This window comes from Leucoraja erinacea, chromosome 37, assembly GCF_028641065.1.
Source record: "Leucoraja erinacea ecotype New England chromosome 37, Leri_hhj_1, whole genome shotgun sequence".
Classification (NCBI taxonomy): Eukaryota; Metazoa; Chordata; class Chondrichthyes; order Rajiformes; family Rajidae; genus Leucoraja; species Leucoraja erinaceus.
In genome coordinates this window covers 12,206,183-12,220,234 of record NC_073413.1, presented here as the reverse complement: position 1 = coordinate 12,220,234, position 14,052 = coordinate 12,206,183, and the positions used below count along the sequence as shown (strand labels likewise).

General features: G+C 48.2%; 1 protein-coding gene and 1 long non-coding RNA gene across 3 annotated transcripts; one reads left to right on the top strand and one right to left on the bottom strand.

Moving 5' to 3' along the window:
- Window positions 1–2,683: 2,683 nt before the first annotated feature.
- Window positions 2,684–7,502, bottom strand: LOC129713984 (uncharacterized). 2 transcript variants are annotated; one of them, XM_055663429.1, is made up of 7 exons: window positions 7,078–7,502; window positions 6,757–6,966; window positions 5,566–6,580; window positions 5,278–5,459; window positions 4,919–5,170; window positions 4,323–4,508; window positions 2,684–3,378 (listed from the first exon to the last, which is right to left on the bottom strand). In XM_055663429.1, exons 3-7 carry the CDS (start codon window positions 5,996–5,998, stop codon window positions 3,346–3,348), a joined length of 1,086 nt encoding a protein of 361 aa, XP_055519404.1. In that variant the 5' UTR covers window positions 5,999–6,580; window positions 6,757–6,966; window positions 7,078–7,502; the 3' UTR covers window positions 2,684–3,345. The 2 variants fall into 2 exon arrangements, with proteins under 2 accessions (XP_055519404.1, XP_055519405.1); XM_055663430.1 differs by lacking the exons at window positions 6,757–6,966; window positions 7,078–7,502 and having other exon boundaries at window positions 4,919–5,116; window positions 5,566–6,585.
- A 1,301-nt stretch (window positions 7,503–8,803) lies between these two features.
- Window positions 8,804–11,024, top strand: LOC129713986 (uncharacterized). Its single transcript, XR_008726300.1, has 3 exons — window positions 8,804–8,929; window positions 9,861–9,906; window positions 10,482–11,024. It is a non-coding gene; the product is annotated as an uncharacterized LOC129713986 (long non-coding RNA).
- The last annotated feature ends 3,028 nt before the right edge of the window (window positions 11,025–14,052 follow it).

The following is a 14,052-nucleotide window of genomic DNA, read 5'->3' as shown; positions in this document are numbered from 1 at the left end:
TCCACACCACAGCCCCCAGAGGAAACATCTCTCTCACAACAGAAGAACTTTGTTCACATCCAGTTGGGAACGGAAGCTGTGCCCCATCTAGAGTTCAGGACAAACCCGAAGCTTGGAATCTCTTACGTAAGAAGCAAGGCAGAAAGCTAGTCAGGAGATCAGTAGCAGCCTTCAATAAATGGCATTATCACTGCCTGGTCATTCAGAGCAAGACTATTTTCAGCTTGTGAGAACAAAGCAGCAAGCATCTCTCCCCGTGACATGACCCGTCTCTCTGGTCTCACCAGAAAGAAAGGAAGATTTGTGCTTGCATCTCACTCTTGAGAACTGCGTGCGTGCGTGCAGTCCAAAATTAGTTTCAGCGCTGAGGCGGCCCAGCAGTACAGTAGGAGGCAGAGTGGGCTGTTCTACACAGCTAGATCCCACCGCAGGCACGATGGGCAGAGCAGCTGCTTCTGGTTACAGTCCAGAGTCAGAGAGGCAACATTTCATGTCAGGACCTTCTTCAGATTTCAGAATCAGTCTGAAGAAATGGTCTCGACCAGAAACATCACCTACTTCTTTTCTCCATAGATGCTGCCTGACCCGCTGAGTTACTCCAGCACTCTGTGAAACGTCACCTATCCATGTTCTCCACAGATGCTGCCTGACCCGCTGAGTTATGGTGCAGCAGCATCTATGGAGCGAAGGAAATAGGCAACGTTTCGGGCCGAAACTCTTCTGGAAATAGGCAACGTTTCGGGCCGAAACCCGGAAGGGTTTCGACCCGAAACGTTGCCTATTTCTTTAGCTCCATAGATGCTGCCTGGCCCGCTGAGTTACTCCAGCACTCTGTGGAACGTCACCTATCCATGTTCTCCACAGATGCTGCCTGACCCGCTGAGTTACTCCAGCACTCTGTGAAACGTCACCTATCCATGTTCCCCACAGATGCTGCCTGACCCGCTGAGTTACTCCAGCACTCTGTGAAACGTCACCTATCCATGTTCTCCACAGATGCTGCCTGACCCGCTGAGTTACTCCAGCACTCTGGGAAACGTCACCTATCCATGTTCTCCACAGATGCTGCCTGACCCGCTGAGTTACTCCAGCACTCTGTGAAACGTCATCTATCCATGTTCTCCACAGATGCTGCCTGACCCACTGAGTTACTCCAGCACTCTGTGTCTTTATTTGACACGGGATTTGTTGCCCTTCGGTGGGTGAGGAGCGCTGGATGTTTGTGGGATCAGCCCTGTGGTGTGGGGGAGGAGTGCAGTCTCTGTTCGGCTCATCGTGAGAAAGTGTCGGTGTTGCAGATTGATCCAGACAGCCGGGAACCGTGCAAAATTGCACAATTTATCCGGCAGATTAAAGAAATTCCTCCAACAATTTGTTCAGCGTGGTTTAATAAATATATTTAGACATTGGCACATTCAAATGGTTGATTAAGGCAGTATCTAGACTCGTGCCTCATGGATGGGGTATGTGGTTAATTTATTTCCAGGCCAAACAGCACCATAAATGGTCATTAATTCGTAAGTTATAGGAGCAGAATTAGGCCATTCGGCCCGACAAGTCTACCCACTGCCTGACCCGCTGAGTTACTCCCAACAAGACAGTGGGATCTGGAGAGAGACCTCCCTTGGGCAGGCACTGGAAGAAGGAACAGCAGGCTTTCCTGATCCAGAACCTCAGCCAGGAGAAGACAACCCTGACATCCCCTACGCACTGGTTGGTGATGATGCCTTCCCACTCAGGCCTTGGATGATGAAGCTATGTTCAAGAAGGAATTGCAGTAGCTGGAGAATCGAAGGTAGACAAAAGTGCTGGAGAAACTCAGCGGGTGCGGCAGCATCTATGGAGCGAAGGAAATAGGCAACGTTTCGGGCTGAAACCCTTCTTCAGAACCTTCTTCTGATGAAGCCATACCCTCACAGGCGGATGTCAAGGGAGCAGAGGATCTTCAACCACAGGCTGTCCAGGGCTAGGAGGGTCGTGGAAAAAGCCTTGGGTATCCTCGCCAGCAGATTCAGATGCTTGCTGACTACGATGGACCAGCAGCCCAAGAATGTGGAGACCATGGTCTACGTAGCATGTGTCCTCCACAACCTGATCAGTACCACAAGTGCAGCAGCAGCAGCCATGGTGGAGGGTGGGTGACCGAGTAGACAACCAGACAGGAAATGTCACACCAGGCTCGTGTTCAAGAAGGAACTGCAGATGCTGGAAAATCGAAAATTGCTGGAGAAACTCAGCGGGTGCGGCAGCATCTATGGAGCGAAGGAAATAGGCAACGTTTCGGGCCGAAACCCTTCTTCAGACCCATGAGCCTGTCCTCCAGCTCATGGAGAACTGGAGGACAGGCTGCACCCATGGTGGCACTGGAGAGATTGCCCGGAAACACCTGCAACAAGACAGCCAAGGACCAGAGAGACCATCTCAGCACTTACTACAACTAGGCAATGTACCATGGCAGAATGGCTTGATCTGAAGACCAGCAGCAAACAGCCCATACAAACAAACAGAAGTCCACCACTCCAGCAAGAGAGCCCGCAACAGATAATAATCCTCCTATAAGATTTTGTTTTTCAATGCAGCACAATTTTGGTGTTTGTTTTATTGATCTAAATATATCAAATTTATATATTTGAAATGAATGCCATGATGAGCAATTCTGAAAAATAAGATCTTCACACACCAATTGTCATAAAAATGTCAAACATTTCCTTTATTGATATTAAAACAACCATTGTTTTAACACAGGAAGCATACTATGCATACACAAATATAATAATCACATTTGAATTGAAATTATCTATGATAAATCTATGAAGAACCATAATTTTAACAAAAATGTCTTTATTTAAAATTAAATTAGAAAGAACATCATATCGAAGCAAACCATTTCTTAAACAAGGTTAATAGGAGCAAACTACAGTTCCTACTGAAAAAGAATAATCACAATTCAATTGAAATCTATAATAAATCAATGAATAACCATAACTAACAAAAAATAATTTCTTTATTTAACATTACATTGCAAATAACATGATTTTAGTTGTTCTCAATAATGGGCTTTACATCATTTATGGACACATTACACTTGGTGATCTGTGTCCAATAAATCTGTGAGGTTCAGACAAGTCTCCACGAGAGTCCTGGATCTCTGATCAGGTTGTATCTTGGTATCACTGGTGTATGTATGGGTGAATCAAGGCTGGTGTATTCTGGGAATCCAGCTGTGATTGTGGAGAAGACACAGGATGTTGGGATTCCTTCCACGAATTGGTACATTCCACGTAAGGAGAATATTATACAAAATTTATAAAATTCAAGCCACTGAATGTCGTCCACAAATTTCAATTATGTTTCCTCTTTCATTAAAGATGGTTGGCACTGCGTACAAAAAAATGCAATGTCATTATTGTCAGTATAAATATCAAGAGTTTCTTCAAAACAAGCCTTTTGATTTGGACAACTAAAACAATTGGATAACAATGCTCAAATTTGTTTTCTTTTTCTCCACTTTGTTGATGGCAAAATTGATAGAAGTTGTCAAGGATGTTTGACTAGTTTTAATATTATATTTTTAGCAGTGAAAACACACAATGTAAATATTGCTGATTTAGTTCATTTACATGGTAGACAAAAATGCTGGAGAAACCCAGCGGGTGAAGCAGCATCTAGATGCTGCCTCACCCGCTGAGTTCCTCCTGCATTTTTGTCCACCTTCGATTTTTCCAGCATCTGCAGTTCTTTCTTAAACAAATAGTTCATTTACATTGTGTGCATTGGCCACTTTCTTATGTGATACTGCCCCGATTCTGAAACCTATCAATATGAAATGGAAGGCAAATAAATTAAAACTTTTCACAAGCAGTGTGTGACAAAAGAATTTCAAGTCCAATTCACAAAATGTATTATAACATTAGATAGCTGGTGAGCCAGCTGATGTTGTGGTACCATCAGTCCCGTCTGTGGGTGACCCAAGAATGTCATCAGCTGCAGAGTTGCAACCCCAATGAATTCATTGTGAATATTTCTTACAAAAACATTAATTTTAAGGTTTAGTGGTCTGAGAAACGACTACTGGAGTTTTCCACAAATCTTTATTCACAAGTTTGATTGCCAGTACGCAGGTTCTATAGACACGTCTGCCCACAGCGGTGGTCAGCGCTGAACTAACGCGCGCAAGTGATAAACCGCGTGAAACAGGCGGTCCCTCCCGAGTCTCGTGACCGCGGCTTCCAAACGCCGGGTTCGATCTCTGCGTGCTACAAAGGTCAGATATTAAAGTCAATTGTTTCCAAAATTCCACAAAATGTGATTGAAAGATTTACCTGCCGAGAGAAGCTTTGGGCCCTCGACAAGGCGTCGATGGTGTAGCTATTCCACACGTTTTCGGGAATCTTCAGCAGCTCTGTTTTTAAGAAGGCCAAGAAGGTGTCAACAGCCCTCTCATGTGATGTCTGGGGCTGTATCATGGAGTGTCTGGCTTCCCGGGCTCCTGTTGCCTGTTGCACGAGCTGCAGCATAAATGAGTACGATACAGGTCAGTCAATTTGGGAAAAAAAGGAGAAGAAGATGGATGGATGAGAAGAGAAATCTGCAAAAAAAATTACCAAAAGTATTTAAAGGGCCCGTCCCACTTGGCGTTTCTGCTGGCATCATATCAGTGTCAAAAAAGATTTTGAACATTTTAAAATCCAGTGGCGACAAAAAAAATGTTGCGACACTTGAAAAAACAGCACGCATCAATACGTCATCACACCGCATATTTTTCGGTGACCTGATATGTCAGTCAATGATGTCCGCAGTCGCTAAAAAAAAATCCCAATAGACAATAGGTGCAGGAGTAGGCCATTTGGCCCTTCAAGCCAGCACCGCCATTCAATGTGATCATGGCTGATCATCCCCAAGTGGGACGGGCCCATACCTCTTTGATCAGCTCCCGCTGAGTCGCCTGTCTCTCCTCTTCCTCAGCTGTAGTTGTAGTGGAGCCGACTGTGGGGCTGGCAGTGATCCATCTCCTCGCGCTGTGCTGCTGACTGGTGGAGGGGGTGGGTTCAGAGATTACTTCAAGAGCATCGAGACCATCCTCACTGGAGACACTAGGCAGTGTCTTCTTCTCAAACTCAAACTCAAGAGCATCCTCACTGGAGATTCTAGGCAGTGTCTTCTTCTCAAACTGGAAGAAAATAAATGCGTATTACAAACTTTCGGGACCATCAGGCCGTGGCAAGCAAGATGACAATGAAATGATCAATGTCACAATAAGTATTTTATAATGAGTACCCTCTTGGTGCTCCGCCTCTTCTCTAGTCGTATAATGTGAGTTTCCATAAAGGCCCATTTGTCCAGTATCCATTGCTCCCTATCTGTAATTTTTTTGCCATCAGACCCAGACTTGCTGGCACTCCGTGACAACTTGCCGTACCTGGTTCTCTGCCCCTTGATCCATCGACACAGTTGGGCATCTGTAAAAACAAAAAATAAATGAAGATCAATGTGGAACGAATGTTTATTTCCATTATTATTAACAGAATTCTGTACAGACAAACAACCAAGTAAGTGGGTGCTTACAGGTGCAGCCAGGGAACTCCTTCGCCTTGGAGTGAAGTAGTGCGCTCTTTTTCGTCTTGCTACGATAATAATTGCTGTTCTTATCGTATAAATCAGTGTTTGCCTGATACCAATCTACCAGCTCCTCCTCTTGTTCCCTGCTGAAGTTATATGGTGGAGCGATTTTCCAGGGCTTCTTTACCCTTCGTGAGGTAGCAGTGACCTGTGCATAGTGTGAGTCTGGGCCAGAAACAGTACCTGTGGCCTTGAAAGGGCGGTCAGTCCACGGTGGGGTGGTGATGTGGACATGACCCACCTCTATGGCCATCTCCATGGTCTCCTCCAGGTCCTCCTCCACCTTGACCTCAACCTCCTGGACCACAATCTCCTGGATCTCCTCAGTCTTAACCTGCCAGGTGAGTGGGGGCTGCTCCTTCCTTCTTCTTGGAACCATCTTGCGATGCTCACCGTTGCCAACGAGAAAAAAAAACGTGAATGTCTGCGCACAATATACTCCCGATCACGTGGAGCTGCGCACTTGCTTTCAAAAGTTGCACTTGACTTCTCTAGACGCTGGTACCACCCGCCGTTTGACGTAGGGAGTCGCCAATGGAATTTGGCCACCACCCGGTGACAAGCTACATCACCTGGCGATGTACAGCAAGAGAAGACATCCTACATCACCTGGCGATCTAAGGCAGGAGACATCCTACATCACCTGGTGATCTAAGGCAGGAGACATCCTACATCACCTGGCGATCTAAGGCAGGAGACATCCTACATCACCTGGCGATCTAAGGCAGGAGACAACCTACATCACCTGGCGATCCACAGCAGGAGAAGGCATCCTACATCACCTGGTGATCTAAGGCAGAAGACAACCTATAACACCTGCTGATCTATGGCAGGAGAAGACATCCTACATCACCTGCTGATCTAAGGCAGGAGAGGACAACCTACATCACCTGGCGATCCACAGCAGGAGAAGGCATCCTACATCACCTGGTGATCTAAGGCAGAAGACAACCTACAACACCTGGCGATCTTCGGCAGGACACAACCTAAGTCACCTGGTGATCCACAACAGGAGAAGAAATCCTACATCACCTGGCGATCTAAGGCAGGACACAACCTACATCACCTGCTGATCTAAGGCAGGACACAACCTACATCACCTGCTGATCTATGGCAGGAGAGGACAACCTAAGTCACCTGGCGATCCACAGCAGGAGAAGACATCCTACATCACCTGGCGATCTAAGGCAGGACACATCCTACATCACCTGGCGATCTAAGGCAGGACACAACCTACATCACCTGGCGATCTAAGGCAGGAGAGGACAACCTACATCACCTGGCGATCTAAGGCAGGACACATCCTACATCACCTGGTGATCTAAGGCAGGACACATCCTACATCACCTGGCGATCCACAGCAGGGGAAGACAACCTACATCACCTGGCGATGTACAGCAGGAGAGGACATCCTACATCACCTGGCGATCCACAGCAGGGGAAGGCATCCTACATCACCTGGCGATCCACAGCAGGGGAAGACATCCTACATCAAGCCCACAGTCGCCAACACGTTTTAAACAATACAAAATCCAGCGGCAACAAGAACAACGTCACGTTTAAGAAAGAACTGCAGATGCTGGGAAACAATGGCAGGTAGACAAAAAGCTGGAGGAGCTCAGTGGGTCTAAGGAGTGAGGGAATGGGTGATGTTTCAGGTGGAGACCCTTCTTCAGACGTCAGGACTGTTCTGGCGACTGACGGCGACTGGCGACCACACAGTCTTCATCCCGGCGACCATGTGACGACTGCCCAGTCGCCTGTAGTCGCCGAACAAATAGCCCAAGCGGGTCAGGCCTTTGCAGTGCCGGACTATCAAGCTCCGTTTTTAAAAAAAATAATTAAATCTTAACTGAGGCAGTGGAACGCGTTATATTTCATCTTTGTGCTTGGTAAATGCAACGGTGCAGGCGGGCAGTCTCGGCGGGCAGGCGGCGGGGGTCCTGGGGCGCGGCTATAAAAGGCGGGGCGGGCGGAGAGCGCGGTCTCAGTGTCGGCGCCGGGTGGGCGGGGAGAGGGGGGGGGTGTGTGCGGCCCGGGGTAGTGTGAGGCCTGGGGCCTAGTGGGGGTGTGCGGCCCGGGGCCTAGTGGGGGTGTGCGGCCCGGGGTAGTGTGAGGCCTGGGGCCTAGGGGGGGTGGGGGGCGCGGGGTGGGGGGGGGCCTGGGGCCTAGTGGGGGGGTGTGCGGCCCGGGGTAGTGTGAAGCCTGGGGCCCTAGTGGGGGTGTGTGTGCGGCCCGGGGTAGTGTGAGGCCTGGGGCCTAGTGGGGGGGTGTGCGGCCCGGGGGTGTAGTGGGGGTGTGCGGCCCGGGGTAGTGTGGGGGCCTGGGGCCTAGTGGCCCGGGGTAGGTGTGAGGCCTGGGGCCTAGTGGGGTGTGAGCGGCCCGGGGAGTGTGAGGCCTGGGGCCTAGTGGCCCGGGGTAGTGTGAGGCCTGGGGCCTAGTGGGGGTGTGCGGCCCGGGGCCTAGTGGGGGGTGTGCGGCCCGGGGGTAGTGTGAGGCCTGGGGCCTAGTGGGGGGTGTGCGGCCCGGGGTAGTGTGAGGCCTGGGGCCTAGTGGGGGTGTGTGCGGCCCGGGGTAGTGTGAGGCCTGGGGCCTAGTGGGGGCGTGCGGCCTGGGGCCTAGTGGGGGTGTGCGGGGGGTAGTGTGAGGCCTGGGGCCTAGGCGGGGAGAGGGGAGAGGGGGGTGGTGTGTGCGCGGGCGGGCGGCTAGAGCCAGCGGCTGGGCCGGGGAGGGCAGGGGGGGGGAAGAGCGTCCATTCTCGGTGTGAGCGGCAGGAGAGGGGGTACGCGGCCCGGGGCAGCGGGGCGGAGGAGGGGAGGAGTAGTAGTGGGGTAGTGGTGGCGCAGGAGGGTTGGGTAGAGGCCGGGGTGCAGGGAGTGTGGGGAGGGGTGGGTTGAGGGGGGGGAGTGGGGGGGCATTGTGTGTGTGGGGGGGGGGGGAGGGTGGGATAGGGGTGTGTGTGTGTGGGAGAGAGGGAGTGTAGGGTGGGGACTGGGACTAGTGCTGGCTAGGAGGGGGGCAGGGGCCTGTGGTAAAGAAGATAGAGAGATCAGGATGGGGGCAAGAGGGAAGTAGACGGAAATAGGAAGGAGAGGGCGATAGAGAGGTGGGGGTGGTTGTACAAAGACAGGGCCATGTGCTGGGCTAGTACAACGGGGAGGGATGGTGGGGGGAGCGGCTGAGAGGGTGTGACAGGGAGGGGGACAATGCCGGGGTGTAGGGTGATATAAAGTTACTGGGGTGGGTTTGCGACGGGCGCTGGCACCGAGGCGATGGGCCGAATGGTCGCTACACGTGGACACACAGCGGGGTGAGTGAGTATGTGTGGTAGTTTTGGTCCCGGCGCCAGCTCGGCCCTTCACACTGATGCTAGCACTGGGCTCCGAGTGTACATGAGCGAAAAAAGTGCCGCCCAGTGAATTGACACGCTGGGTGCCTGAGTGAGGACTGGCTGCTGCCCGGGACCGTCGGGTTATAATTTAATCATTATGCAAGTCAGCTGCTTTGTATTTAGTGATGAAACTATGAGCTCTTAAATTAAATTAATTTAACTCCTGACCTATTATTTAAAAAAAAAATGCCAGAGTAACTCAGCGGGTTAAGCAGTGTCTAGTCACGGATGGATAACGTTTTGTTTCAGACTGATGGGGGAGAAAGAAAGGTTGGGGTAGGACAAAGCCAGGCTGATGGAGGTGAGGGGGCCACAGTACCCAATGCTGGCTGGCATGCCTGCATGTGGTTGCGACAGCCATTTAGCTTCTGCATTTTTTTTCTCTCTAGAGTTTTAGTTTAATTAGTAAGCAAGTTGTTTAATTAGTGAGCAGGTTAACTGCTTTACACTGAGTGATGAAACACTGAGCTCTTGACCCATTGTTCAATGAAATAAAGTTATGATCTTGGCATTGTGTTTGGCACAGACAATGTGGGCCGAATGGCCTGTGCTGTACTGCTGTGTTCTATTTCTAGTTATCTTGACAGATATGTGTAGATCAGTGTGAGACTGTTCTGGTGCAAGGTCTCAAATGCTTCCAGCAGATGCTGTCAGATTTACTGTGTTATTGCAGCATTTTTAAAATTTCGCTTCCAGTGTACAGTTTTGACTTTTGGTCTCATGGGAATGTTTTCTGTTTGTGCTCTCATTGGAATAAAGAGCATGACATAAGTCAGTTAACTGGGAGGTTAATATGTAGTACGGCAGTAGTTGCTGCTAAAGTACTATAACTTTTTTGCCTCCTTCCTAGGTTGACGTAGTCCAGTGCTGGGCATTTGTCGGAGAGGCCTGTGGCGGTAAGCTAATTTACTATTGATTCAGCCCATAAGACAAAGGAGCAGAATTAGGCCATTCAAATGGTGGCATGCATGTGCTCAATAGGCTATTCTGTACACTTGCTAATTATTAGGACCCAATACTTGCTAATACTCAACTGAACTGGTTTGTAAGAAAATAAGTACTCTCTTAGCACTTTGATCATGTAACAATAGAAGCACAATTCAGCCATCTATTTTTCCCTACCACATCTCAAAGACGTGCGAGGTTGTAGGTTAATTGGCCCTCTGTAAATAGCCCTTAATGTGTAGGGAGTGGATGAGAAAGTGGGATAACATAGAAATAGTGTGAACGGGTGATCAATGGTCTGCATGAACTCGGTGGGCCGAAGGGCCTGGTTCATGCTGTATCTTTCAATCGATTAAGCCCTGGTCCTGGGGCGGAGTCTGCAGTTTAGGATTAGTGACCACTGCTGAGTGCAGTTGTAGCTCCACAACTTGTGTGGAGAATCATTGTGGCTGTGGGATGAAGGAAGTAGCTAATCTGTTACATGCAATGATGTGTGGCTGTAATAACAACTTCATTTCCTTTCTAGGTGATCATAAACGCTGCTTTTGCATCAAGAGCCACTGCCCTGTGAAGTGGGCTGGATAGTGGGTGCGTCTTACTTCTTGTGGTTGTGAGTGGGCTGAAGACCATGTTGCTGTGAAGTTCCAAGCTGTCTTGCTGTGATTCCCCACTGCATCAATCCGACCGTGTGGGTTTCCTCAAGGTGCTCTGGTTTCCTCCCACATCCTAAAGATGGCGAGTTTGTAGGTTAATTGGCTTCTGTAAATCGCCTCTAGTGTGTAGGGAGTGGATGAGATAGTGGGAATAACATAGAACTAGTTCTATGGGTAAATTATGTTCGACGTGGGCTCGGTGTGCAGAAGGGCCTGTTTCTGTGCTGTATCTTTCAATCAATTTATCTACTTGATGGGCACAATTTGGATGTTGGGGGAAGCTGGAGCATTTGTGACCTCAAGCAGTAGGCTTCAATCGGCAAATGTATTAATAGATGTAATGATAAATCATTAATTTTAACATTTACTAGGTGTGCTTTTGCTGTGTAATTTTAAAAATAAACTATTTAAAAGTATTTGGTGTCTCGTTTGCATTATAAGGTTCGGGTCGACCAGAAGGGAACATGATTCTAAAGGATAGAAGCAGAACTGCAGATGTTGGTTTATACAAAAGATAGTCACAAAATCCTGGAGTAACTCAGTGGGCCAGACAGCAACTATAGTGAAAAATAATGGGTGACGTTTCGCTAAGAAGGGTCCCGGCCCGAAACGTCACTCATACTTTTTCCTCGGAGATGCCAGGGGCCTCAGTTTAAGAATAAGGGGTAAGCCATTTAGAACGGAGATGAGGAAACACTTGTTCCCACAGCGAGTTGTGAGTCTAGAATTCTCTGCCTCGGTGGGCGGTGGAGGCTGGTTCTCTGGATACTTTCAAGAGAGAGCTAGATAGGGCTCTTAAAAATAGCGGAGTCACGAGAAATGGGGGGAAGGCAGGAACGGGGTACTTATTGGGGATGATCAGCCATGGTCACATTGAATGGTGGTGCTGGCTCAAAGGGTCGAATGGCCTACTCCTGCACCTATTGTCTTATCTCTGGAGAAAAGGAATGGTTGACGTTTTGAGTTGAGACCTGTCTTCAGACCCATATATTTCTACTTTTCATATTTCTGGAGTTGGATTCCAGGTAAGATCCATATTCGGGAGACACCATGGTTCTTGTTGCAACATCTAGCTGCATTGATCCACTGCATTCCTCTGGAACTTTGCTTTACTCAAGATTACAGCATGTGCAGTTCCTCGTGTCATCCGTTCCAAGGAGCAGGACAACAGTGAAATATCAACACAGACTGGCAAATTAATTCTCGCATTCGGTCCGTTAAGTTTATGTTGGCTCTCGGAGTCTTGTATCCATTTAATATTTTTGTGTGTAGGAAGGAACTGCAGATGCTGGTTTACGCCAAAGATAGACACAAAGTGCTGGATTAATCAGCGGGTAAGGCAGCATCTCTGGAGAAAAAGAATATGTGACGTTTTGGGTTGTGACCCTTATTTGGTTGCTGACGAAGGGTCTCAACCCGAAATGTCACCTATTTGTTTTCTCCAGCGATGCTGCCTGACCCACTGAGTTGCTCCAGATCTTTGTGTTTATATTTTAATGTTGTCTGAGTCTTTGCTTGTGCTGCTGCTGGAAGCAAGGTTTTTATTGTACCTGTGAAAATCACTGTACTTATGCATATGACAATAAACCCAATTTGAGAAACAAAACTGCTGAAGCTGCTGCCAGCTCTTGCATCATGTGAATAAACTGCAGTACATGACTCGCTTCCTAATATGAAGTATCTCCCACCAACTATGAGGCACAGCAGAAGTCTTAACCCTCTTAATCTGCGGAGTATTTCCAGCATAGGCCCAGTGGCGCAGCTGGCAGTCGCTGCCTCAAAGTCCAGGGTTCAGTCCTAACTTCCGGTGCTGTCTGGAATTTGCATGTTATCCCTGTGATCGCATAGGTTCCAGTTTCCTTCCTCATTCCAAAGACTTGCAGGTTTGTAGGTTGGTTGACTTGTGTAAATTGACCCTAGTATGTGAGGAGTGGATGAGTAAATTGGTTAACATAGAACTAGTGTGACCAATGGTCAGCCTGGACTCGGTGGGCTGAAGGGCCTGTTTCCATGCAGAAATCTCCAAACTAAACACTCTGGTCTGGGAGTGCTTCAGCACATGGATTGTAGCAGGTCAAGAAAGTGGGCCATTGCTATTTTCTCAATGGATTAAGAAGTAACTAGCATAAGGTTAAACGGTGGTTACACAAAAAAGCTGGAGAAACTCAGCGGGTGCAGCAGCATCTATGGAGCTAAGGTTAAACGGTGACTGACGAGACAGCTGCCACTGTTGGAGGAAGAAGTTTAATTTATTGTCAAATGGAGATGTGAGGAAGTGCAGATGTTGGTTTACAAATAAATGCACAACGTGCTGGAGTAACTCAGCGGGTCAGGCAGCATCTCTGGAGAACATGGGTAGGTGACATTTCACAGAGTGCTGGAGTAACTCAGCGGGTCAGGCAGCATCTCTGGTGAACATGGGTAGGTGACATTTCACAGAGTGCTGGAGTAACTCAGCGAGTCAGGCAGCATCTCTGGTGAACATGGGTAGGTGACATTTCACAGAGTGCTGGAGTAACTCAGCAGGTCAGGCAGCATCTGTGGAGAACATGGGTAGGTGACGTTTCAGAGTGCTGGAGTAACTCGGTGAGTCAGGTGACATTTCTGGAGAACATGGGTAGGTGACGTTTCAGTTTCAGATCCTCCTCCAGACTGATTTTGATGGGTGGGGGGAAAGCTGGAAGAGGGGAGGCAGGACGACAAAACATGGTGAGTGATAGGTGGATAGAGGTGAGGGCAGAGATAAAAGGACTGGAAGGGTTGTGTTCAGGTGGAAGAAAAAGATGCATAATGAGAAAGGTGGGATAAAGATAATTTGTTAGCAGGATGACTTGTATGTGTATATACGCACACTGATTATTTTTTTTTCCTTGTTTATTATATTGTGCTATGTTTACATTGTGTTGTGCTGCTGCAAGTAATAATGTAATTGTCCTATCTGGGACATGTGACAAGGAAGGCGACTCCAGACTGTCAAAGCCACCACAGCCAGACATAAAAACAGCTTTTTTTCCACGAGTAGTAGCTCTGCTGAACAACCAAAAGTCTGTAGCCTCCTTTTGCTCTGGTATTTTGTTTTATTCTTCCTTATTCACACAGAGAGTTGTGAGTCTGTTGAATTCTCTGCCTCAGAGGGCGGTGGAGGCCGGTTCTCTGGATACTTTCAAGAGAGAGCTAGATAGGGCTCTTAAAGGTAGAGGAGTCGAAGAATAAGGTGCATCAGTACTTCAAAAAAGGAATGGTGTCAGGATCTGGTAAGGGGGGAGGAAAAATACGAAGTTGGTATATCCCTTTTGCGCGGTTTTCATAATAGAGCTTTTGTTTTTTTTCTTTGTGTTTTTTTTTTTTCTAGGGTCTATTTCTTAACTCTTTTCCCTAACTAATGTTTTTTTTAAAAAATTGATCACTCTTTTACACTAACACAACTTTCTCTACTTTCTTTAT